This window comes from Entelurus aequoreus, linkage group LG11 (genome assembly GCF_033978785.1).
Source record: "Entelurus aequoreus isolate RoL-2023_Sb linkage group LG11, RoL_Eaeq_v1.1, whole genome shotgun sequence".
In the NCBI taxonomy this organism is placed as follows: Eukaryota; Metazoa; Chordata; class Actinopteri; order Syngnathiformes; family Syngnathidae; genus Entelurus; species Entelurus aequoreus.
The window spans coordinates 67,061,103-67,088,870 of NC_084741.1; the positions used below are offsets into that span (position 1 = coordinate 67,061,103).

The 27,768-nt window shown below is 38.9% G+C and overlaps 2 protein-coding genes across 3 annotated transcripts; one reads left to right on the forward strand and one right to left on the reverse strand.

Moving 5' to 3' along the window:
• Window positions 1-5,934: 5,934 nt before the first annotated feature.
• Window positions 5,935-18,229, reverse strand: si:ch73-54f23.4 (zinc-binding protein A33). The gene is made up of 6 exons (XM_062064352.1): window positions 17,989-18,229; window positions 15,744-15,839; window positions 10,363-10,596; window positions 10,276-10,298; window positions 10,048-10,163; window positions 5,935-7,738 (listed from the first exon to the last, which is right to left on the reverse strand). The coding sequence occupies exons 1-6, from the start codon at window positions 18,091-18,093 to the stop codon at window positions 7,185-7,187; spliced, it is 1,128 nt and encodes a 375-aa protein (XP_061920336.1). The 5' UTR covers window positions 18,094-18,229; the 3' UTR covers window positions 5,935-7,184.
• Window positions 18,230-19,913: 1,684 nt separating this feature from the next.
• Window positions 19,914-27,383, forward strand: ino80e (INO80 complex subunit E). 2 transcript variants are annotated; one of them, XM_062063869.1, is made up of 8 exons: window positions 19,914-20,009; window positions 20,299-20,381; window positions 20,457-20,527; window positions 20,592-20,644; window positions 20,735-20,816; window positions 21,417-21,510; window positions 21,717-21,815; window positions 26,995-27,383. In XM_062063869.1, exons 1-8 carry the CDS (start codon window positions 19,982-19,984, stop codon window positions 27,193-27,195), a joined length of 711 nt encoding a protein of 236 aa, XP_061919853.1. In that variant the 5' UTR covers window positions 19,914-19,981; the 3' UTR covers window positions 27,196-27,383. The 2 variants fall into 2 exon arrangements, with proteins under 2 accessions (XP_061919853.1, XP_061919855.1); XM_062063871.1 differs by lacking the exon at window positions 21,717-21,815.
• The last annotated feature ends 385 nt before the right edge of the window (window positions 27,384-27,768 follow it).

Here is a 27,768-nt window from a genome sequence, read left to right on the forward strand (position 1 = left end):
TTTGGACATTAGGGGAACATATTCTAAGAAACAAAGACTTAATTTAGAGTTATTTGGTTAGTGTTAGGGTTAGAGGGTTAGGGTTATAATAAGGCCATGCCGAATAAGGCATTAATAAGTACTTAATAATGACTAGTTAAGAGCCAATATGTTACTAATTTGCATGTTAATAAGCAACTAATTAATGGTGAATATGTTCCCCATACTAAAGTGTTACCATGTTTTATTGCTGGTGCACAGAATGAACCGTGCATGAACATCACCTTGTTCAAAGAACAAAACCAACACAAAGCTCACAACAAATTACACACCTGCAAATCAGTCTGACTTCTGCTGTTGCCGTATCCGTAATACGCCGATAGGGAGAAGTTTTTATTTACACGATGAGTCGGGTGTGTCTTGACCTCCGCCGAACCCTTGAGCCCAACTCACTGAACCCCTAGGGTTCGATCGAACCCAGGTTAAGAACCACTGCCTTATAGCATAGCTATGTTAGCTACAGTGCTAACATTGCACTTGCATTTTAACAGCAACACATTATGGCAGGTTTGCGTATTTGCTGAAGAAAAACAAAATTATCAAATTCACAGCTTCTATGTCTATAGCTGATAGCGGATACTTGACAAGATGTGTAGCGAAACCTTGGGAAATATTTTTTTTAAATTTATTTAAATGTTTTATTTTTTTACAAGGCTGTCATCAAAAGTGGAACAAACAAGCAAACATGCTGTCGAGACTCACAATACTGTTAAAACTTGTAGCATGTAGCATAATGGTGTCCAAAGTGCGGCCTGGCGGCAATTTGTGCCACAGTGTGTTTTTTTATTGCCCCGTGACACATTCTAATGACAAAATAACACGACACAAAAAAACTAGAATATGCAATTTTGGGAGAAATTGCGTGCGAATGCTTAAATGCGCAAGCCGCTGAAATGTGTAAGCCGCATTTAAATGCTAAAGTTGGCATGCTAAAACAGTTACAATGCGCCAAGAACCAAGTCAATTCGCTACGAAACACATGTTAAATTAGCCCAAAAAGTTAACATGTTAATTGTTAGCATGCCAACAATTACCATGTATCAAGTACCACGTTATGTGCCTCTGAGGTGTTCGGCTGCAGCATTGGCTAAAAAAAAGTTAGCATGTAAATGTTAGAATGCTAACGTTTGCATGCTAACAGTTCGCATGTGTCATGTACCAATTTACCGTATTTTTCGGACTATAAGTCGCAGTTTTTTTCATAGTTTGGCCGGGGTTGCGACTTATACTCAGGAGCGACTTATGTGTGAAATTATTAACACATTACCGTAAAATACCAAATAATATTATTTAGCTCATTCACGTAAGAGACTAGACGTATAAGATTTCATGGGATTTAGCGATTAGGAGTGACAGATTGTTTGGTAAACGTATAGCATGTTCTATATGTTATAGTTATTTGAATGACTCTTACCATAATATGTTACGTTAACATACCAGGCACGTTCTCAGTTGGTTATTTTTGCGTCATATAACGTACACTTATTCAGCCTGCTGTTCACTGTTCTTTATTTATTTTAAATTGCCTTTCAAATGTCTATTCTTGGTGTTGGGTTTTATCAAATACATTTCCCCAAAAAATGCGACTTATACTCCAGTGCGACTTATATATGTTTTTTTCCTTCTTTATTATGCATTTTCGGCCGGTGCTACTTATACTCCGGAGCGACTTATACTCCGAAAAATACGGTATATGAGTCTGAGGCTAAAAAAGTTAGCACATTCATGTTAGCATATAAGCATGCTAAAATGAGGACGTTATAAGTTAGCATGTGTCAAGTGCCAAATCATATTAGTTTGAGGCCTTCGGCTGTCAAGTTGGCAAAAAAAAGTTAGCAGTTAGGTTTGACATCTAATTTAGCATATATTGATTGACTTACAGTATCTTGTATTGGATTTATTATCTTTAATAATGTAAAATGTATCAAATTGGCCATGCTTCAATAATTATTATGGGAGAAGTTTGGACACCCATGATGTAGCAGAATTTAAAAGTAGCAGTTCTTTAAGAATATTCTTGTCATTACATTTCTTAGGATGCTAAAGCCCTTTGACATTCCCCTTACGGGAGACACAGCAGTTGCTGCCATTTTGTTTAAACTAAAATCCACTTTTTATTCCACCAACACCACACATCCACTGTTGTCAAAGCCAATAAATACACTGTATATGTGTGTGTCTGTCTCTGCGTGCTGTGCGACTGCTGCTATGTCCACTTTGTAAAAACTAAAAAGAATATTTATATCTTGAATATTTCATGGCTTAAGAGAGCACCAAGAATAAACGGGCGACTCTGACGTTTGTGCAGTCTTTATTATCACTCTCAGTCCAAGATGTCAATCAACGTCGGCTTGTCATACGAGCGCCATGTTCTGAGATTCAATAACCTTGACCCTGGCATTTTCCTGGCAGAGGTTCCCAGCCCTTCAAACATCTGTTCCCAAGCCTTCCCTAGCTTCTGTGTTTGTTTACTGTCTTCCGGCAGGTTGATAGAAAAACTACAGGGGGTATTGCAGAAAGCAGGTTACGTGAAAAAACTGATTATGTAAAGTCTGAGACGAGGGGGATTCAGTTTTCCATTCCAAAAAAGAGAGGTAAGTCAAACGCAGAGTCGAAATTTACTCTCTGACTTTAAATTGCTTGCTGACATGTTTTCTTGAGTTCTTTTCATGTCTCCTCCCTCCTGATAAACACAAAGCATGATGTGTTTATTAATATCTAACCAGTAGAAGTTAAAACTGAATGAATGAATTAAGATTTACGTTGGAAGAGGTCGTGGTTAGTAAGATATACTCAGTGGTGTGCCGTTTAAATGTATTTGAATTTACTTTCCCTAAATATCTAAAAGTATTCATATTCTCTTCAAGTCATATTATGCTCCTTCCAGTGCTGTTGTTTTTAGGTTAGAGTTTGTATCCAATCAGAATTCAGGTAGCTTATGTTGCCATGCTGTACAAAATCTGCCCGGGGCCTTCAGAATCAATAATGCGGGCGTCTGTGCACTGTAAGTGAAAGGGGACATAGAGTTGATAGACAGTTGCGATAGCCAATCAGATCAAGAGATGTTGTCCGTAAGGCCTTCTAGATGGCCTCACGTTGATCGTGACATTTACGCGTCCTGTGATTGGATACTAACCGGGACCGTTAGCGGATTCATTTGAAAACACATAGAGTTGATAGACAGTTGTGATAGCCAATCAGATCACAAGTTGTTTGACAGTAGCCTATCTAGGTAGCCTGATGTTAACGAGACTGTGATTGGATACTCACTTGTTATTCCAAAGTGAGTATCCAATCACAAGTTTCCATTCAACAGGAAGCAGGAAGTGTTGCGGGATAGCAGAGAAGGAGAACAAAACATTGATAAAGTGGCAGATATATATTTGCAAGGCCATTTTTAAGAAGAATATTTAAAGAGAAACTACGTCTTGTGAGACGATGTCGGCCAACCCGGGAAGCTAGCTCAGCTGTTCTGGCGATGAAATGCTCGCCATTTCCACTCGAATCAGCCGACTACGAGGGGTACCACCGGCTTATGCGGCGTCGAATGGGTGCTACAAATTGTGAGTTCAAATATTTTATTTTTTCACTTTTAATATAATTTTTGTAATTTAAATTTTTGACAGTACCACATAAGATATGTTTAAATTGCTGATGCGGGTTAATTGATTTTTAAATGCACCAGAAAATAACCCGTTTTGTACACTGTTGATGTGTTTCAATGGCCAGTAGGGCGTAAATGTGTTCCTGTATAGTATTTCTCCAGCAATGGTCATGTGGTGACTTCAATTATGGTATTTTGAGAGGTAATCATTGAAGTCGGACATCACTGAAGGCCTAAGTGGGAAACGCACAGCCCGCCACTGGATATACTATCATATGAGAATTCCTGATTTTAAATGTCTAATGTTAATTGGATTTGTTTGGATTATAAAACATTAGACGAAAATTAATGTACATGATTTGGTTTTTTTTCATTGCTGTAAATACAACTAATTTATGTGCTATAAACTGGTGAAAACAGCTGCGTCGTCAAAACTAATGCAACAATGTTCACTGGGGAGGACATTGCTACTCAGAAGGATATTACTTCAAATATTATTAAAGTAAAGTGAACTGGTAGGAAAAAACTATCTTGTTAGCAAAATTAAAAAAAATCCAATATTTTGTTTACCTTGATTTCAGATATTTAATCTGTTTCAGTCATAAATAAACATGTTTTGGTATTTTATTATCGTAAATATAACGACTATATGAATATTACTAAAATAATCTGCCATTGAGAGCTGGAATGGCAAATAATTTTTCCTATTTCAAAAAATTATTTGTCCAATTTTAGTACATAATTTTTATGATAAGCAAATTGTTTTAACAGAAAGTGCTGGGTTAGAAAAACATACAGTTTATAACCACTAGATGAAATCTACCTCGCATGTGCATTGATTTTACATGTCAAATATAATTCAAAAAAATAATTATTTTCAGCTGCCTCCATGTTGGATGTTTTTACCTGTGGGATTGCACCTGTATTAAAATAAAATGTTATTTCCTATCACTTTTTTTTCTTCTTTTTTTTTTTTTACCAGTATGCTATCAAGAAAAAGCGATATGTTAAATCAATAAACTGCTTCATTCAAACTTAGAGAGTGACTGTAGCAGTTATTTTCTTGTAACACCTCGGTATCCCCCTGTAGAACTAGAGGAGGTGGCCGAGGACAGGGAAGTCAGGCATCTCTGCTTAGTCTGCTGCCCCCGTGCCCTCAGATAAGCAGCGGGAAATGGATGAATGGATGGATGAAGGTTTACTCTGAGTTTATTGAACCTCCTACCTGGAATACAGGTTGGAAACAGATTGCAAAGACCTCAGAAAGTGATCTGTGGAGTGTTTTTTTTCAGCTCAAAACCCAAATTAGGCATCGGGTCCTTTCCCTGAAACCATCCTTACTATAAATCCAAATGATACTTGAGTTGTATTATTATTATTTTGAAAGCACGCAAGCCTTGTGTTTATTGGTTCCGTCCAAGCTTACATGATCACCAAAAAGTGCATAGCATAGTGCAGGGTGTCTGAAAGGGGTCTTGAATTGTGTGTTGAATGCAACTGGTGTTGTCTCGTGCTGATATGATCTAATTCAGTGGTGTCAAACTTGTTTTTATTGAGGGCCACATCGCAATTATGGCAACCCTCAGAGGGCCACAGTGAATATTTATGAATATAAATGTGTAATAGCCTCGTTACACAATCTGCATTGGTAACTTTTTAAAAATTATTATATTCCTTAATTGATCGATGCATAACTTGCTTTGAAATAGTGAGTCCAGGTCTCAAGCAGATATTTAAGTATCCATTTTTCTTGACCGAAAAAAAATTGCTTAGAACAGCATGATCAGATAATATTGAAGCGTAGAACATAAGAATTGCATGCAGTATATTTTTCTGTCAACATTAAAAAAACAAATACATTTAGCCAGAAAGTGCTTTATTGCATACGGCCTTTTGCAGCACACACAAATCACAGGACGAGCCACATAAAATAATGTGGCGGGCCACATAAAATAATGTATTGCTCTACATGAAATCATCTGACAGGCTACATAAAATAATGTGGCGGACCACATAAAATTGATTAGCGGGCCAATTTAATAATGTGGCTGGCCACGTAAAATGAAATGGCGGGCCACGTAAAATAATGTATCGCTAGACATAAAATAATCTGACGAGCTACATAAAATGATCTAGCGGACTTCATAAAATGACATCACTGGCCACATAAAATATTGTGGCAGGCCAAAATAAAATTACATGGCAAGCCACAAAAACATTATACAGCGGGCCCATAAAATAATGTTGCAGGCCACATAAAATGACACAATGGACCCATAAAATTAGGTGGCTGACCACATGATATGACATAGGGGACCCCATTAAATAATGTGGCCCAACATAAAATAATGTAGCGGTCCACGTAAAATGATATGGCGGGCCATGTAAAATGATGTGGCCCCATTAAATAATGTGGCCCAACACAAAATATAAGGTGGCCCAACATAAAATAATGTGGCGGACCAAATAATATGACATTTCGGCCCCAATAAATAATGTGAACCAACATAAAATAATGTGGCGGGCCACGAAAAACGACATGGCGAGCCTTTAAAATAATATGGCAGACCACATAATATAATGTGTCGGGTTACATAAAATGAAGTGGAGGGACCATACAATAATGTGGCGGGCCACAGAAAATGATATAGCAGATCTCTAAAATAATGTAAAATGAAATGACCCATGGTCTCTGACTTTGACATCTGTAAACTAATTACATCTGATTGCTGATGTGCGGAAATGCACACTGTTGTGGCCTTATTAATAGAATATGTATAGGCTACTATCTATACTGTAAATAAACGCTGTTTGGGCTTTGATGCATTTTACAGGATCTGTGTAAAAATGGAAGGGCTGAGCAAAAAGGATGCATTCAATCTTGCTGGTGACTTAGGCTCTTCTGAGGGTGTAACATTGGCGATGTTGTCGTGATCCAGTGTGGAAGCTGGAAGAAAAATGCAGTAACTGCTTTCAAGCTGGACTGTATTCCTCAACTCCTGAGTTTGACACCTGTAAACTAATTACATCCGATTGCTGATGTGCGGAAAAGCACACTGTTATGGCCTTATTAATAGAATATGTATACTATCTATACTGTAAATAAACGCTGTTTAAGCTTTGATGCATTTTACAGGATCTGTGTAAAAATTTGAAGGGCTGGGCAGAAAGGATGCATTCAATCTTGCTGGTGACTTAGGCTCTTCTGAGGGTGTAACATTGGCGATCTTGTCGTGATCCAGTATGGAAGCTGGAAGAAAAATGCAGTAACTGCTTTCAAGCTGGACTGTATTCCTCAACTGCTAAGACTGCCACCTGTATACCAACCTACAGGCTTACTGGGTGTGAGGCATTCCCCTAGTGTCCACTACATTGTGATTATTACACAGAATTTTCCAGGTACTTATAGGACAGCAAACATTGCTTTCAACACAACAGGGAATTGATTATGCCGGGTCGTTTTCATCCAGAAATGTTGTCGGTACTGTTTGAACGGAACGGCGACACAGAAAAAATGAGTGTATAAAAACGCAGTCTCTTGTCATAGCGAGGGGCTAAAGATGCTGATTGGTGCTGTGTTCCTTCCATTGTCGGCGTCACAGGGGTTGAAGAAGGGGAAGAGTGGGGCCAGAATTGTTCCTGTCAGAAAGGTGAAGACATGTGCCATGGTCTCTGCGTTATAGAAAGACACCTCTTCCTTTTCACAGTCTAAAAACACTCCAATGCGAGCAAGGCGGACCGAGACGTTGATTCTGACAGGTTTAGGGTCAACGCAAGCCAAGACAGCTCCATCCTTCATGGCCAAAGTCCAAAGGCCACTGGAGGTGCCCGTGGCCAACATCTCCCCTCTTGGAACGTCCTCTCGGGCCACGCCCAGCTTCCATGCTGTTTTGTAGCCCACCGCCACCTCCCAGTAGTGACGCCCCGTGATGAAGCCCTCACGGCCCTGCAAGGAGTAGTAGTAGTGGAAGCGTTTGGGGTTGGGCTGGCAAGCCTTTGTGTCTTTTGCCTCGTCGAAACAAACGGAGCTGCATGACGGCGACACAGATAGTAGAGGGTGGGCCGTCTCTGGGTCAAAAGTCACAGATGTAATATCTGTAAGCAAATACAGGCAACATCTGTGTTTATGTGGGGTTGATTGTACATCAGGCCTAAAAGACTTCTAAAGATCCTCTGTACGACAAGAGCAAGCTGTTGTTTTTAAGGATCTACAGCAGGGGTATCAAACTCATTTTAGATCGGGGTTTGCTCATTCTCCTTGACTGGTAGACTAACATCATGCGGTTGTTTTTTTGTTTTTTTTACATATGTAGCATAATCTACAAAGATACAAAGAATTGCTATTGCGACATCTAGTGGACACATTTAGGACAGCAGTTTCTTTCATTCAAAAATTTCGGCTCATTTTTAAACTTAGCAAACTCCTCCCGCGGGCCGGATAAAACCTGTTCGGCCCGCGGGCCTTACGTTTGACACCCCTGATCTACAGCAAAAATGTTAGTCAAAGATCTTTTATATGACACTGTGCTGTTTTTAAGGAGCTACAGCTAAAATGTTCGTGAAAGATCTTTTATACAACAGGAGTAACCTGCTGTTTTTAAGGACTGACCGCAAAAACATAAGGCACCTGCTGTTTTAATACACAAAAAAACACTAGTCAAAGATTTTCTAAATGACAGGAACGCTCTGTTGTCTATAAGGACTAACAACAAAAACGCAAGTCAATGATGTTCTATTTGACTGGAGGGCTCTGCTGTTTTGCTGTTTTTAATGATCTGCAGCAAAAAGGCAAGTCAAAGATATTTTATATGACATGAGCGCTCTGTTAATTTTTTTTTTCAGAACCGACCGCAAAAACTTTGGTCAAAGATCCTCTAACAGGAGGGCTCTGCTGTTTTTAATAATCTACAGCAAAACACTAGTCAACGATCTTCTATATGACAGGAGGGCTCTGCTGTTTTTATAGATCTTCTGGATATTTGTCATAGATCCTCTATTTGACAAAGGGTTCTGGGGGTTTTAATGATCTACTTCAAAACCACGAGTCAAAGATCACACAAGTGCTCTTCTGTTTTTTAGTACCCCCTGGACAAAAGATCCAGTCAAAGATCCTTTAATTGACATGATCCTGTATCCTTTACTTGACTAAAGCACTCTGCTGTTTTTAATGACCTGCTACAAAAATGCCAGTCAAAGAGACTTTTTTTGACAGGGGCACTATAGTGGTTTTAGGGGGAGGCCGCAAAAACACGAGTCCAAGATCCTCAATATAACATGAGCCTTCTTCAATTTTTAAGTACCTACGGCAAAAAACTTAAGTCAAATACCATTTATATAACAGGATGGCTCTGCTGTTTTTAATGACCGACTGCAAAAAATACCAATGAAAGATCCTCTAGTTGACATGAATGCTCTAGTGGTTTTAAAGACCTACTACGAAAAAGGTGAGTCAAAGATCCTTAATCCTTTACTTGACTAAAGCACTCTGCTGTCTTTAATGACCTGCTAGGAAAACGCCAGTCAAAGATTCTCTTTGATTGGAGTGTTCTAGTGGTTTTAAGGACCTACTGCAAAAAATACCATTCAAAGATCCTCTATTTGACTGGAGTGCTGTAGTGGTTTTAAGGACCTACTGCAAAAATACCAGTCAAAGAGCCTTTTTTGTCAGGGGTTCTATTGTGGTTTTAAGGGGGGACCGCAAAAACACCAGTCCAAGATCCTCAATATAAAATGAGCGTTTTTCAATTTTTAGGTACCTACAGCAAAAATTTAAGTCAAAGATCATTTAAATAACAGGAAGGCTCTGCTGTTTTTAATGACCTACTGCAAAAAATACCAATGACAGATCCTCTATTTCACATGAGTGCTCTAGTGGTTTTAAAGACCTACTACGAAAAAGGCGAGTCAAAGATCCTTTACTTGGCTGAAGCACTCTGCTGTCTTTAATGACCTGCTAGAAAAACGCCAGTCAAAGATCCCCTTCGATAGGAGTGTTCTAGTGGTTTTAAGGACCTACTGCAAAAATACCATTCAAAGATCCTCTTTTTGACATGAGTGCTGTAGTGGTTTTGAAGATCTACTGCAAAAACACTAGTCAAAGATCCTTTATTTGACAGGGGCACTACAGAGGTTTTTAGGGGGATACCGCAAAAATGCAAGTCCAAGATCCTCAATATAACAGGAGCGCTCTTCAGTTTTTAAGTACCTACAGCAAAAACGCTAGTTAGATATCTTCAAAAAGACAAAAGAGCTTTGGAAGCTGGAAGCTGATTTGCCAAATTGTACAATGTTTGGTATAATTTTTAACTAAATTGTCCTGAGAATGCATTGGGTTGTATATGTTGTAAAACAATGTTGTATATATTGTGTATACAGTATTGTAAATATGTCATGTATAACCATACTTGGGTAGAGGCAGCTTTGCATGTGCTTCCATATTCTGTACTGTATCGGCCCCACGATGTGTCCTGAATGCACCTCGATGTCCACCTCTGTTGGAGGGACAAATCTGACCTGAGACCTGTTTGTTTGGACAAAACGACAGATGATAGTTGATTAAATTGTCTTTCCACAGTGAAGATGATGGATGTCGAGCATGCATCACACAAGATAAAACGGTGGGTGACTCGAGCCTTTTGAGAAGATCCTGGATGTCCTGCAGGGAAACACAGAAAAAAAACATTTATAAATGGAAATGTTTTATAATAGTTTTTTCTCACTTTCAGCATCTTGGGACCCTCATCCTCAGCCAGTTTGTTGTTGAGCACCATGATGGCCTTCTCCAAGTCCTTCCTCTGCGCTGAGATCTTCTTCTCTCTATCCTTCAGCTGCTTCAGCAGTTTCCCTCTCTGCCTCTTCAGTCGCTCCAGGTCCCTGCACTCCGCCTCCATCAGGAAACGATGGAGGTTCCCGAACTCAGCTCGGATTTCTCGTTCAAGGCCGTCGAACTGGCTCTGAAATGTGGATAATGCGGAAAATTGATGCTGAAGCACACAAGGCAGTTTTTGCAGGTTCCTAAAAACAGCAGAGGTCTCCTGTCGTACATGTTGTATTCAGTCACGTGACTTTTTCTGGGATGTTTACTTCCGGTGAACAGAGTGGTGGTCCACCAAACAAACATGGCTACTGTGCAGCCAACAGTGTGCCAACTATCTGAGTATGCAAGCGGCCTATCTTACCATTAAAAGCACATACGAGTGAAGTGAAATTAACTCATTTTATGTTCTACATATGGTGATTGCTTATATTCACCTTCAAGAAAGCAAACCACCAAGTGTAATTAAATAGTGGTTTTTCAGTTTGAGCACATAAATAGATAAGGCCCCTTAGTTTGATATTCGCAGGTGGATTGGATCACTTCTCGTGAGAAAGAGGCCCTAATTGGGACAAAAGTGATAACCATATCCTTGAGAGGAGACTACCTGTCTAGCTCAACGCCAACATTTAAGTTATGACTCAAAGCAGTTGTTTTCCAGACACTTACACACGGACATCTCCTTTTATGGTCAGGATGTGCTCTCCTGACCCAGCGCACACACACAGACAAGAGTTAGATGTTAGGTTCAAACACTGATGACATCTATTAAACAGACAAGAGACAAGGAATCAAACAGAGACATAATTAAATTTGGACTCAACATTGAGGAGAGACATGGCCACTGTACTTTCTGTACAGTCCTGCACCACGCTCTGACGAACAAGGTTTTCGTCCTCTCTTTTATTTAGATGTTCAATGTTTACGCAACAACACCTGTCTCAACAGGAATGGGTAGTATGTAAACTGTCCTTGTTTTCGGTCACATTAGAAGACAAAAGAAGAAGATCCCTCGGGCTTGGGCTTGTCGTGGATTCAGCTTTGGCAAGTTTTGGAGGACAATGGATGACCCCTCACGTCTGATTCCATCGTACACAGCGGAATCTTCCGAGCGTTTGGCTTGGTGCCACAAAGACAGCTTCTTGTCTGTTCAATGGAAACTCACAATGGAAAGTTTTTTGATAATTTAAATACAATATTTCTGACAGTAGGAATATAAAACTGGTGGTTTGGCTTCTCCAGTGAAGGAGTCCTTTCTTATTTGGCCTGACCTCCTCCCAGAAACTGCAGCCCTGTGTAATGACGCTCGCTTGTAGTGAAGCAACTTTTGGTTCAGTAAAGCATCTCCGACGTCTCTTTTGATTCAGACGCACTGCTGTGTCATCCTTCTGTCCGGACGAGGATGACAAGACCAGAAATACACTTCATTGTGTCATGTAAATACATCTTCTTTGCTCATGTCCGAGCCACCGTAGTCTGTGTTCAGTGTGTGACGTCACGAGAGCGGGGGAGAGTTGGAACTCTCGAAGTTGTTAATAAACGGGAGCGATCCGAGGCATTGAGTTGAAACGTGTTGCCTGATTATTATTAAATTAAGACACCTAAATAAGCATATAGGTGAAACAGAGGACATAACAACGAGCAAAAAAGCAAACTATGCAATTGATGCTTATACGTTATCAAAAAAGTTTTATCGAGTGATCTCAAGGATCATCTGTCGGCCGCGTTCCCAGACATGTCAAATTATCGTGTGCTCCAGACGCCATTTTACAAGGCAAAACAGAGGAAAACTTGGAAAAGCACGCAGGTCTACAACTTCTTTGTGTGTGGCTTGTTCAAGTGAATTGGTATTCAAGACTCTCACGGATAGATCTTGCATCGTTTTTGCTTAGGTAAGGTTGCATTTTATTTTTTTCACCCTTGTAAACAAAACTTGATTCACTATTTTGAATGAAGACCTGAAAGAAGACGGAGAAGTGATCACAGCTCACTGTAACTGCATGGCCATGGTAAGTAACGGCCATTCTGCCTTGTTGTTGTTGCACTCGTTGTTACGAGTACGCATGGCTTTCCCCGTCTTTATCAAAAACTAACTATAGATCTCAAAGTTGTGTACAGTACGGCCAAAAGTTTGGACACACCTTCTCATTTCAATGCGTTTTCTTTATTTTCATGACTATTTACATTGTAGATTGTCACTGAAGGCATCAAAACTATGACACCTGTGAAGTGAAAACCCTTTCATGTGACTGCCTCTTGAAGGTCATCGAGAGAATGCCAAGAGTGTGCAAAGCTGTAATCAGAGCAAAGGGTGGCTATTTTGAAGAAACTAGAATATAAAACATCCATCCATTCGTCCATTTTCTACCGCATGTTTTCAGTTATTTCACCTTTTTTTGTTAAGTACATAACTCCACATGTGTTCATTCATAGTTTTGATGCCTTCAGTGACAATCTGCTATGGAAATAGGGGCGGTATAGTTCGGTTGGTAGAGTGGCCGTGCCAGCAACTTGAGGGTTACAGGTTCGATCCCCGCTTCCGCCATCCTAGTCACTCCCGTTGTGTCCTTAGGCAAGACACTTTACCCACCTGCTCCCAGTGCCACCCACACTGGTTTGAATGTAATTTAGATATTGGGTTTCACCATGTAAAAAGTGCTTTGAGTCACTAGAGAAAAGGGCTATATAAATATACTTGACTTCACAAATAGTCATGAAAATAAAGAAAACCCATTGAATGAGAAGGTGTGTCCAAACTTTCGGCATGTGATGAAAGCTTTATTTATGAGTGTTGCTTTTGGTAAAAGCTTAGTTCTTTTAAGTGTTTCTCACATTTGCTTTCTTTTATTTAGACTCGTAGCAAAAATGTGTTTTAAGAACTCCAAATCAAGATTAAATACAAATAATGTCAAGACAATACTTAAATGGTAAATACTAAATGTTAAAAGTATATCAAACTAATTATTTAACTAAGTGATCACCGCGTTCTTCAACTCTGCTCCGTCACTAGAGTGTTATATTCGAGAGTGTCGTTTCGCTTTGTCGTTTCGTAAAATCTTGCACTCTTTCGCCCTTCGTGATTACCTCTTTTATCCCTTTCGCGATTTGTACAGTTCCAACAGCCTAAAACCACACAAGCATATTTAATGAGCCAAACATGACGTTAGGTGAATACAACCTATTGAGGATCTTTGACCAGCAGTTTTGCAGCAGGTTCCTAAAAACAGCAGAGTGCTCCTGTCATACAGAAGATCTTAGATTATTTTCCCCTTTAAGTTCCTTAAAACAGTAGCGTGTTCCTGTCATACAGAGTATCTTAGATTTCCCCCTTTGGTTCTTGAAAATAATAAAAACAGCAGAGAGTTCCTGTTATATAGATAGAAGACCTTTGAGTATTATTTTTGCATCAGGTTCCTAAAGGGTATTTCTGTCATACAAACTGAAGGTCCTCTCTGTAGCATTTGTGCAGTAGATTCCTAAAAATAGCAGCGTGTTCCAGTTATGTACATGATCTTTAAAAAGCGTTTGTGCATCCAATTGCTAAAAACAACAGAGTGCTCTTGTCATACAGAGGATCCTAGATCCCCCCATAGGTTCTTAAAAAACAATAGTCTTCCTGTTATATAGATGATCTTTGACTAGTGTTTTTGCAGCAGGTTTAAAAAAACAGCATATCTTTGACTAGTGTTTTTCCAGAAGGTTTCAACAAACAGCAGAGTGTGCCTGTCATTCAGAGAATCTTTGATTTTGTTCCCCCATACTGTCGGTTTCTGAAAACAGCAGTGTTTCTGTTATATACTGTATGATATTTGACTAGCGTTATATAGATGATCTTTGGCTAGCATTTTTGATGCAGGTACCCCCCATAGGTTTTTAAAACCAGTAGCGTGTTCCTGTTATTGAGGTGATCTTTGACTAGCGTTTTAGCAGCAGGTTCCTAAAACAACAGAGTGCTCCTGTCAATTAGAGGATCTTAGATTAGTTCCCCGTAGGTTCTTAAAAATAGCAGTGTTTCCACCATATAGACTAGAGCAGTGGTCCCCAACCACCGGGTCGCACAAGAAATAAAAAAAAAAAAAAATAAAATGTATTTTTTTTTTTTTAAATTTTTTATTATATCAACATAAAAAACACAATATATACATTATATATCAATATAGATCAATACAGTCTGCAGGGATACAGTCCGTAAGCACACATGATTGTATTTCTTAATGAAAGAAAAAAAAAAGAAAAAAAAAAAATCCACCCCGACCCTAGCTTTTTTGCAGCAGGTTCCGTAAAAATTGAAGAGTGCGCATGCTATATAAATGATCTTTGTTTAAAGCGTTATACAGAGTATCTTTGACTATAATTTTTGTAGCAGGTTCTTGAAAACAGTGTTCCTGTCATACAGAGGATCTTAGATGTTTCTTCTATAGGTTCTTAATAAAAAAAACGCAGTGTTCCTGTTGTACAGATGACTGTATTAATTTATATTGATATATAATGTATATATTGCGTTTTTTATGCTGATTAAATTTAAAAAAAAAAAAAATCTTTAAAATTTTTTTTAAATAAAATAAAATATTTTTTTTATTTATTATTTATTTATTTCTTGTGCGGCCGCGGCCCGGTACCAATCGGTCCACGGACCGGTGGTTGGGGACCACTGAATTAGAGGATCTTAGGTGGTGCCTCACCCGTTGTTTCTTTAAAAAAAAGCAGTGTTTCTGTCAAATAAACTAGAGGGTCTCTACGTTTAATTTTTGCATCAGGTTCCTAAAAATAGAGTGCTCATGCTGTATAGATGATCTTTGACTCGCGTTATACGGAGGTATAATGCTAGTATAGTATTTTGCATCAGGGTCCTACAAACATCAGAGTGCTCCTGTTATATAGAGGATCTTTGACCAGGTTTTTTTCTGTAGGTCTTTAATAACAGAAAAACGCTCATATCACATAAAAAATACATGTCAACATTTGCATTTGAAATTAAGGGTAACTTTCTGGAAATGATGGGGGGAAACGGAAGAGTTAAAGGATAATTGACTAGCATTATTTGCAGTATATTCTTTAAACAGCAAAGTGCTCCTATCATATCAAGGATCTTTGATTGGAGAACCCTACCAGAGCGTTCAATACAAGTGCTCTTTCCACAATTCTGCCTTTTTCATGATAATAACGCAAACTTTTGAGAAGTGTTGTGTGAGGTTATGTTACAACATGCTTATTGTTGTGGTCTATTGAACACCACGAGACAACTTAGAATGGTGTAGTAGGAATAATTCAGCAAGAACATTGTACCTCTATTTCCACTGACTGGACGTAAGTCTTGGTCTCTGCGTCCCTGCACTCCTCCACCTCATACTGGATACTTTTAATAGCCAGCACAAGCTTGTCCTATAACATAAAGAGTAGTCAATAACAATACACATTTTATTTACTGGAATAAAGGGTGTCATAGTTTGAAAAAGACATTAAATGAATGATATTTTTTTCCAATTAATTGAATTATTACTACGAATAAGTTAGTCCATACGGTATAGGTTACTATACAACACAACATTCAGTGAAACTTCCATTTTTATTTTTATTTTTTCCACAGTAAGAACTAAAGTTCATTCCAAAATTTGGGGGTACATTCTTGCGGCAGCTTCCTAAAAATTGCACCTGTCATATAAAGAATCTTTGACATGTGTTTTTTTGCCACAGGTGGCTAAAAACAGCAGTTCTCTTGTCGCATATGGCATTATTGTGGTAGATTCCTAAAAGCACCAGGCTTCTTCCCTCATATGGAGCAAGGGTGCCCAAAGCTCTGCCCGCATGCCAAGTCGTTTGGTTCAGCACGCCAAAAGGTGGCTTCCCCATTGTAATAAATATTGATAATGACCTCTTTTGAAGTCACACAAGTATGATGGCATGTCGGCAAGGCTACATATAGATGTCATCTATCCACGGTATTTGCACTAAATAAATTAACTTTATTATTTACATCTAGGCCGGGGGTCAGCAACCCGCAGCTTTTGAGCCGCATGCAGCTCTTTAGTGCCGCCCTAGTGATTCCCTGGAGCATTTTTAAAACAGGATTGAAAATGGGAAAATATATTTTTTGTTTTAGTATATTTTTGTTTAAGGACGAACATGACACAAACATTCCTAATTGTTAGAAAGCCCACTGTTTAATATGTTTGTGTGTATGCTTCACTGATGAGAGTATTTGGCGAACATCATTTTGTCCTACTAATTTCGGCGGTTCTTGTACCCACCATAGTGTGGACTGTGACGCAACAGTTTGTTTACATGTAAAATATTCCACTCCTTTTTTGTCTCATTTTGTCCACCAAAAGTTGTATACTGTGTGTGAATGCACAAAGGTGAACTTTGTTGATGTTATTGACTTCTTAGAGTGCTAATCAGGCATATTTGGTCAGTGCATGACTGCAAGCTAATAAATGCTAACATGCTTTTTAGGCTAGCTGTATGTACATATTGCATCATTGTGCGTCATTTGTAGGTATATTTGAGCTAATTTAATATCCTTTACTTTTATCCTCTTTGTATATAATTTAGTTTTGCATGTCTCATGACACAGTATCTGTATGTTATATTGGCTGCATTTCAGATAGTTGTTTGTGTGCCATGTTGTTCCAGACCACAGCAAACATTAATCAGCTTGCCAAAGATTGTAATAAATATATCAAAAGAAGACAACCTGCCGTTTCCTTTAATCTGGACACACATCTATACCTTTGGCCATAAAAAGCCAGTAATTTCCAGGAGTTATCTCACCTTCTGGGTAGCCTCTGATTTACTCATAGTTTCTAATGTTGGGAAAATGTGTAGAATAAATATTAAATTTCAACATTTCTGTCAACGAAGATTTGCTTCAGCCTGCGACTCATTGCCATTTCGATAGTAGGCTATTATAGCTAAGATAGACACTTACGCCATGTGTTGCCTTTATTATAAGACTTATACGCTGCTTTTCATTTTTTGCGGCTCCAGACAGATTTGTTTTTTGTATTTTTGGTCCAATATGGCTCTTTCAACATTTTGGGTTGCTGACCCCTGATCTAGGCTGTATGTGTTCCACGCTGAAAATTGCTGTGTTTGGCCTGTAGCCAACAACACTTTGGCCCTTGGAGGCAAAAAGTTTGGGCATCCTTGATTTAGAGGATGTTTGAGGTTTTTTTGCTGTAGGTCCTTAAATCTGTCATTTGTATAGGATATTAGACTAGCAATTTTTCCCCTGCAAAACAATAAACAATAATTGGACACATTACATCTTGAAATTATTACCGATGTAAACGTTCACATGCAAAATTCCACATATTCTCAATTACCACAGACCCAACTTAAAATAGAGTTATACTTTAGTTGTAATCTTTAAAAGCAAATATTTGACGATTATTTGCCAGACAAATTCATCAATATGAATGACATTCATAACGCTAATATAAGTGGACCCAATAGTGATCCCTGTGGGACACCTTGACTGCTCTTTGCTGCTAATGAAAACTCTCCTATATATATATAAAATGCATCCTACCTTGTACTCGCACAGAAGGCCTCTGTTACAAACATTGTTGGTATGGTTTCGGTACATCCCAGTGAGCGTGCAGCACAGGACCAGACCAAAAGTGAGAGGACTCATAGAGATAGTGCAATGGAAATTAAAGCGAGGGGGCACCTTAGATGACGTGACCCACTGATCATCACGAGTGAAACAGTAATAGAACACCTACAGCAAGGTCATAGAAAAGTATAGGGCAGCTTCCTGGAGGGTTTTGCATGACTGGCTCAGTGTTTGGCACCATGTGATATATGGCAGCAGACTAAGAAGAGGCTATTTCGGGAAACAAAGGGCATTGATATGATGGTGGGACGTTTCATGTTTGAATTTACAAGGCGCCTCATCGATCGGAACCAGTGCATATACCTTTATTTTATACAGGTAAGCCATATGAGAACAAATTCTCATTTACAATGTTCGATTGCCAACCTGCTGCTCCCAAATCACACTGCAGCATTCTTAGTGGGAATGGCCCCCCTCGTGCTCACTTCTCTCTCCTTCAAAATGTGTGAATTTCACACCGCGGAAAGAGAAAAGGTCATCTTTGGGGGAATTTATGAGTGTTTGTGAGAAATGACACTGTCACTATGGGCGTGTGCGAGGGCCGGTTGCCATGCCGACGAGCATGGCTCTTTGGCATGATGTGCACACTGCGTGACAGTGCACTGTCTGAGGAATAGCCACTGTCACTAAACCTACCGTCAGCATTTCTGGAGTATATCCCCTCCTCCATTTCAAACAGGAATTATATTTTTTGTGCTTTTACAATTGAAGCTGTGTAGCTTTTTAAACCATAGACACACAAAAAGGGGTCTAACAGTGCACCAAAGCAATCCAACTCATCCTTGCAAAAAGTCGCTCTCATCTATAATTCATGGTGCTATACTGGGTCCTGCCAAGTTATTGTACGTTGTGTGGTCAACTATGAGTCAGGTATTAAAGGGACACTGTAATAGCATTTAAAATGAAAATACTACATAAGCACAAATTGCTAAATTATGTTTCATATTTATATTTGCCTTCAGAAATGCCATTTAACTGTATGTATTGTGCATATTTTCATCAAATCTATGTTTATATATGATAATGACTTTGCTATCACACATTTTGAAAAATATACTCTCATTGTTGTTGTTCTGAGGTTGATCTACGGCACTGTAAGCTATTGTAACACTGTACATGGTTTGGCGCTCACTCTGGGCTTTTATTGTGATGTGACTTCCGGTTTTTGGAGGAACTGTCATAAAGATGCCTATGGACGGATAATTTACGTTACTTGATGAACTACTGAAAATAGCATGCCGTTGACATGTTAAAAATTTAAAATAGTACGAAATCCTCACATTGGTTTAATGATTTCAAGTTATTAATAAAATCTTGGAAGATGGTGAAAATAGAAAAGCTCTGAAATTATTATCTTTATTGGAGGAATTTAAGTTGCTTTGAAGAAGTCCACTTTATATTTGTGTATATATATGCGTGTGTGTGTGTGCGTGTGTGTGTGTGTATATATATAAATATGTTTATTTTTTGCATTATTTAATTTTTATTTATTTATTTGTATTGTCTCTTATATTATTTTACATATTTATGTTTGTACAAGGACGTTGATTGCTCAACCTCGTTAATGTTTGAATTATTATAATATGTCGGAAGTGCCTACATTTTTCTGTATCTTTTCAAAATATACTGTCTGCGTGTTCAATTAAAAAAAAAGTTGACACGTCAACTAAACGCTGCTTATGAATAACACCCACGTAATATCCCTTCCTTATCCTGACTAACGGAGTAGAAAACGCAACAAAAAGACCATGCAAAAAATAAATAGATAAGTTAAAGTAATTATATTTTGTAAATAGTCTCGTATTTTATTTGATTGCGCATGCGCACATAAAAAAGAAGCTCCGCCCTCTCACGCATGCATAACGTACAGTGACGTGTAGGCGCATCATGGCGTAAACAAAACAACATGTCGCTGAGACAGAGTCAAGGAAGAGGTATCCTGACGGGTTTTAAGCCTTCTGTGGTATTTTCTGTCGTGGTTGTTGTTACGATCGTGTTGTTTTAGAAGCGAACACCGAGAACCTTTGTGGGAGCTAGCGAGGAAAGCTACCATTTTTAGCTAGCTTGAGAATTAGCCTGGTTTGTTTACCTTGTGTTTCTCAGGCTGCTAACGCAATGTTATTTAAAAACGTAGTGTTTATTTAATAAAATCTAATGTACTAATTTAATTTAAAGTGTTTAGTGTTAGGAGATTTCGCTGCTTAGTCCTGTAATGTGTTTCAGAAATGAACGGTCAATCGGACGTGGAAGTCGATTACAAGCGGAAGTACAGAAATCTCAAACGGAAGTTGAAATTTCTCGTTTATGTACGTAAGAAAAGTACGATTTACTTAAAGGTGTTTTTGCCACTGAGCAGGACTATAAAGTTGTTATCTTTATAGGAACACGAATGCTTCCAAGAGGAACTGAGGAGGGCACAGAGAAAACTCCTGAAAGTCTCCAGAGACAAAAGGTATCAGAATGGAAAATGTTTGTTTGCTTTTATTTAATAACACATTTTTATTGGTGTATGTCAGCTTCCTTCTGGACCGGCTGATGCACTATGAGAGGGTGGACGAAGACTCCTCAGGTAGTCATGACAACCAGCAAGTTGTTATGACAACCAGCAAGTTGTTGAGTAGTCTGTACATGTTCTGATGATAGTTTAAATCTTATTTAGATTCCGATGCAACTGTTTCTTCGGAAAACAGCGAGGGAGAAGTGCTCCGGGAGAGGGAAAGAGAGCGAGAAGGAGCAAAGAAGTAAGTCAGAAAATACCACAAATTTGTTTCGGGACACTTGTTGACCTCCTGCAATGTGTTCCAGGGTAAAACTGTTGCCTTAAAACAAAAGTAAATATGCATATAGTACAGGCCAAAAGTTTGGACACACCTTCTAATTCAATGCGTTTTCTTTATTTTCATGACTATTTTACATTGTAGATTGTCACTGAAGGCATCAAAACTATGAATAAACACATGTGGAGTTATGTACTTCACTAAAGTGAAATAACTTAAAAACATGTTTTATATTCTAGTTTCTTCAAAATAGCCACCATTTGCTCTGATTACTGCTTTGCACACTCTTAACATTCTCTCGATGAGCTTCACGTGGTAGCCACCTGACATGGTTTTCACTTAACAGGTGTCATAGTTTTGATGCCTTCAGTGACAATCTACAATGTAAATAGTCATGAAAATAAAGAAAACGCATTGAAATGAGAAGGTTTGCCCAAACTTTTGGCCTGTACTGTATATATTTATAATACTCAGTTAAACCCTCTAAAAAGAAAACACAATAGTTAATCAGTTGATGTTTGCTGAATGGAGCTTTTGTGTGGATGTTTTTTTGTTCTTTTTTAGGCGAAGAAGTAACCCAAGCATATGTCTACCATCGTCATCCTCGTCGCCTCATCTCTCTCTGCTGTCCCGTCCAGGTGGACCATACCTCAACGCCGTAAGTGTGCACCCCTCCGTCTTATCCAGTCATCGCTTCCTCATTTTTTTATTATTTGTCATTATTATAAGTTGAATTATTTTTTTATTCCATATCATTTGTTTCATTACTCATTTTTGTGTCCCCTTTTTGTTTTTGTACATTTCATGTGATCTACTTCCATTTGTGTCTGTGTGCTCATACTGGGGGGCTTAAACTGGTGGCAGATGCCCTTCCCACCAGAGTATTTGGCTCCACAGTCTGAACGAGTGAAGAAAGAGAGGAAAACAAAAGTGCCCAAAAGCAAGAAAGACACCACCGGGAAGGTGAGAGAGACAAAAGGAGGGAAACACGATACAGTACTGTAGATATACAACATTCCGCCATAATACTTATACACAGTATACCGGAGCTATCCTATAAGTGTTCCGGCTGCTACATTTTCAGAATGCTTCTCTTTGTGTGTACCGCAAATGCAAGGCTGGGACATCACCAAGATGGCTAACAATAAAGCAATAACATTTCGTACACAGAGATCCACTATATGGCAGCAGTGCTCTGCTGTTTTCAAGGACCTACAGAAAAAAAGCTATTCAAAGATCCACTCTATGTGACAGGAGCGCTCTGCTGTTATTAATAATCGATCTATCATGAAAATGCCAGTAAAAGATCCTCTTTAAAGGGGCACTTTTGGGAATTTTGCCTATCATTCAGTCATTACGAGAGACAAGAAGACAAAAGTCTTTCTTTTTTTTTTGCAGTCTAACATGTAAACATTTGCTCGTTCTAAGTGGCTAGCAATGCTGCTAATGAGACCAATCAATTCTACCTCTAAATCACTTACTAATGCATCCAAAAACCGCCAACAATACTTCATTTTCATTCGGTAACCTGTATAATAACCAAGCTGTAGCGGCATTGTTATTGTAGGAGCGAACACAGAGGAACTATTTTTCCAGTGGAGTAACACATCGACAGGCTTAGGTTTTAGCCATAAGCTAGCTCCGACAAGAGATAAGCTAGCTTCTACGTCAGCACCCGAATTGCATGTGAGTTTGTAATGCACAACACAATGCGATAGGACACCAATCTGTACTGACTGAGAAACATGAACAATCATATTACAGTATTTATAAAGTATTAAAAAGCCCACATTTCATGTTTTGTTCGTACACAGCGAGCTCGACAGCGTATGCACTGTAGTTGTAATAACACACATGACGTGCTGCGTTTATCATGATCAATATTAAAGTGATTTACTCAATAGACAGTTGTGTGTTTGGTCCAGCTGGCAGGGGGAAGTTTTTTCCCTTTTATTTTTGGTAAGCACTCCATTTATGTCAAAATACTTTGGCTCCAAGTTCCACATTTACAGCGTCAAAGTCACGCCGACCTCCCTCTATAGGCTTCTGTCTGCTCCAAAGTTTTAGTTTTCCTCTGTGTTCGCTTCTGTAACCAGCAGTTCATCCTCCATATATTGATGTTTAAAAAGTAAGGTTGTGAATCCTCGTTCGTTCAGAAATAGTCAGCTTCGTTGTCTATTACAAAGTCTGCCATGATTAGAAAACACTTGCGTTTGTTTCCGGAAGTAGAAATTTGTTGTCGAGAAGTGCGCTGATATGGAAACGTAAATAAATGCGCTGAGGAAATCAAGTATATCCAACAAACTTTTAATAAAGTGATAACTGCAAACTCAGGCATTCTTCGACTCTGCTCCGTTTGACTGGAGTGTGAGCTGCATGCTTTTCTCGTAGTTTTTTTGTAAAATCTTGCACTCTTCCGTCCTATTTGATTACCTCTGGAGAAAGTCTGAATAAATCTTTATCCTTTTCGCGATTTGAACAATTTGTACAGCCGAAAACAACACAAGGGTAGAGCAGTTTTTCTTTGAGAAAGGGGGTTTTTTTTTTAGAGAAAAATGGCACCTAGTACCCATTAAGAACAAAGCTAGCTTGACCACCACGCATATTTAATGGGCACTACGTGAGCCGAACATGACGTCAGTAAAATCCAAGAAATTGGCGCCTTTCTTGTTAGCACATGAACGACAAGGTGCTGTTCTCAGACTTTCCCGCTCTGAAGCCCATTCTCAAAAAAACTCATTTCATTCCTCCAGCTTACTACTTTTGATAATGTACACTGCTGAGGAACATCACCGCTATTTTTTTCCAGACACGTTTGAGAATAAACTTCAAAGCATATTTTAGTGCATGTTGCGCACCGCTGTTTTTGTGCGCATGCCGTGGTTAGATGAACGGAACACTTTATCCACGTCTATTCTCACGTGGGAAGCCTAACACAGCTTGATTGAAAATTTGACATTATCTCCCTGTATGAACACTAGTGCTACACAGACAAGCGTTTTTGAAAAATAAACAGGACACTGATACATTGTCACTTACTTGTCACGGTTCTTCAACCATGTAGTAATGTTGGTATGGCATTGTTAAACATTAGTATCCAACGTTGTAACAACATTCATAGTAGGGATGTATATTGTTAGGATTTTATCAATATAGATACCAATATCCATATTCCTTATCGATAACGGTATTCATCGGTACTCTTATTGATCCTATATGTAAATTGAGATGTGAATTTTTTTTTTTATTAGCACAAGAGGCTGTGCACCAACAACATCATGATATAATATCTCACAGCAGGGCAGTATTTTATGAACACCTGCTTTTTAGGTTTTGAACAAACCAACTATGTGTGCATGTGCAAGGTGCAATGCAGTTATATTATCATCTTGTGAACACCACACAGATCCATCACTGTGTTTTTATTCATTACAATTACACTCAGTATATCCATCCATTTCCTACCGCTTGTCCCTATTATAGTCCCTATAGTGACATTTGAATTAATAGTCATAATATAATTAAGTACAATAATGTTAATGTATGGTGTTCATTAGGGGTGTGGTAAAAAATTGATTCAAATTCAAATCGCGATTCTCACGTTGTGCGATTCAGAATCGATTCCAATTTTAAAAAAATCGATTTAAAAAAAAAAAAAATTATTTATTAATTTTACTTTTTTTTTAAATTTTCTAAAAAAAAAAGTAATTAATCAATCCAAAAAAACAATACACAGCAATACCATAACAATGCAATCCAATTCCAAAACCAAACCCGACCCAGCAACACTCAGAACTGCAATAAACAGAGCAATTGAGAGGAGACACAAACACGACACAGAACAAACCAAAAGTAGTGAAACAAAAATGAATATTATCAACAACAGTCAACAATATTAGTTACAATTTCAACATAGCAGTGATTAAAAATCTCTCATTGACATTATCATGAGACATTTATAAAAATTTAAAAAAAGAACAATAGTGTCACAGTGGCTTACACTTGCATCGCATCTCATAAGCTTGACAACACACTGTGTCCAATATTTTCACAAAGATAAAATAAGTCATATTTTTGGTTCATTTAATAGTTAAAACAAATTTACATTATTGCAATCAGTTGATAAAACATTGTCCTTTACAATTATAAAAGATGTTTACAAAAATCTACTAGTCTGCTTGCATGTCAGCAGACTGGGGTAGATCCTGCTGAAATCCTATGTATTGAATGAATAGAGATCAATTTTGAATCGGGAAAAAATCGTTTTTGAATCGAGAATTGTGTTGAATTGAAAAAAAGTCGATTTTGAATCGAATCGTGACCCCAAAAATCGATATTGAATCCAATCGTGGGCCACCCAAAGATTCACAGCCATAGTGTTTATGTTTACAAACCTTTATAATATCTCATATAAAATATATAATATAAATCCATCCATCCATCCATTCTCTACCGCTTGTCCCTTTCGGGGTCGCGGGGGGCGCTGGAGCCTATCTCATCTGCATTCGGGCGGAAGGCGGGGTACACCCTGGACAAGTCACCACCTCATCACAGGGCCAACACAGATAGACAGACAACATTCACACACAAGGCCAATTTAGTGTTGCCAATCATCAATACAATCAATTAGCATGTTAAGTGAGTGTGCATCTTGTAACAAAGAGGAATTCCTATTCGTGTTTATGTTGCAAATTGACCTATTTGAGTAAAGGACCAGAAGCCAGTGTTGACAGCTACCTATGTATACGGGTCTGTGTCGTGTGTGTTATATAAATAAAAAGAGCCGGTGATTAATTAAAATGTTCACTTTTTTGAGTGCATTAATATTGGCCTGTGGTTTACTGAAACGCTTAGAGGACGATAAGTGACTATATGTTAAGTGGCGTTCTTTTCAAATTGACACTGATTCTTATTAGCGTGCATGACTTTGAGGACTAGGAGGAAATATTGTAGTGTTACAAACTTTTATGTGGTGTTTCTTTCCTTTTTTGTGGTTATTCCAGGATGGTTATCATATACCAGTGTGTAGTAGCGGCACTTGGACTGAATGTGACAGCGTGTCACAATGATGACGGTCAGCTGGTTAGAACAAATACCAATAGCAGTGTCATTGGTCCGCAATCTTAATGGTCTTCCTGGACCGACCCAATTAGGAACTGGAATTAAAAAGTACTGGTACATGGTAAGAAAAGAGGAAAATCATCACAGGTCCCCTTTAAGGCTCTACTGGAAGAAAAAATGCCAGTCCAATCAATATATGACAATTTATATGTCATATATATGACAGGAGCACTCTGCTGTGGGCAGCACGGTGGAACAGGGGTTAGTGCATGTGCCTCACAATACGAAGGTCCTGAGTAGTCCTGAGTTCAATCCCGGTCTCGGGATCTTTCTGTGTGGAGTTTGCATGTCCTCCCCGTGACTGCGTGGGTTCCCTCCGGGTACTCCGGCTTCCTCCCACCTCCAAAGACATGCACCTGGGGATAGGTTGATTGGCAACACTAAATTGGCCCTAGTGTGTGAATGTTGTCTGTCTATCTGTGTTGGCCCTGCGATGAGGTGGCGACTTGTCCAGGGTGTACCCCGCCTTCCGCCCGAATGCAGCTGTGATAGGCTCCAGCACCCCCCGTGACCCCGAACGGGACAAGCGGTAGAAAAATGGATGGATGGATGGAGCACTCTGCTGTTTTTAAGGATCTACTGCTATAACATTAGTTCAAAATCCTTCGTATGACAGTACTGCTGTGCTGTGTTTGAGTACCTACTGCTAAATCGTAAATCTAAGATCCTTAATAAAACAGGAACACTGTTAGTCAAAGATCCTCTAAATGATGTCATAGCACAGCTCTTTTTGGGGACCTATAGTAAAACCATCATTCAGGACACGAGCACTCTGCTGTTTTTAAGGATTACTGCAAAAATGCTTAAGTTCAAGATCCTCTATTTGACAGGAGCTCTGTATGCTATTTTTTGAAATGATTGGTTCTCTGTTATATTTAACTTTGCTTTGTTTGTCGTGATTAATTTTGTGTACAACATTGGGTCATCCCTTTTTTCAAGCACAATGTGTGTGTCAAACTCATGAGTGCGTGTTTGTCCGTCCTTTCCTGACACATTTTTGTCCTCTCTGACCGCCTGTTAGATGGCGGCTAATTACCCATCGTGCCCGGCGGTGACGGCTGCTTCGGCGGCCAGCGGGCCTTTCAGCTGGGTCCCCAGACAGATGCTCAGCGGGGACGCTGCCGAGGAGGAAGGAGAGAGTGACTGCGACAGCGACAGAGGAGATGAAGACAGAGGCGAGGGAGACGAAGCAGAGCTAGTCATTGACATCCCTAACGAGTGAGCTTGACTCAGTCTGTGTGTGTGTGTGTGTGTGTGTGTGTGTGTGTGTGTGTGTGTGTGTGTGTGTGTGTGTGTGTGTGTGTGTGTGTGTGTGTGTGTGTGTGTGTGTGTGTGTGTGTGTGTGTGTGTGTGTGTTGCATAAGGAGAGGTTGGGCTGGATTAAAGTGATTTGTTGAAAGAGAAAATACACCATGTGATCAAAATTATTGGGACACATGGCCATTAGGTCAAAGGGGACTGGTGTTCGACCTGTCTATAACACAATATCTTCTCTAATTCATCCCAAAGCTGTTTGATTGACTTTTTCCACCCCAAATTCATCCGAGCTTACTATTACGGATGATGCTTTGTATACTGGGTAACAGAAAAGGACCTCAATAATATAATATATATGTCTATCTATGGGAATTGATGGTAATATTTTCAAAATTGCAGGTTAGTTTATAAGAGGAAACATTGTAATAGTGTAACAGAAAGCTGCTGTATTTAAATTGAAACACCTCAAAATAAGTAAACCAATAAGTCCTTGAAATAATCAACAATAACATTTGTCGTACACAATGTAAGGCGTCCT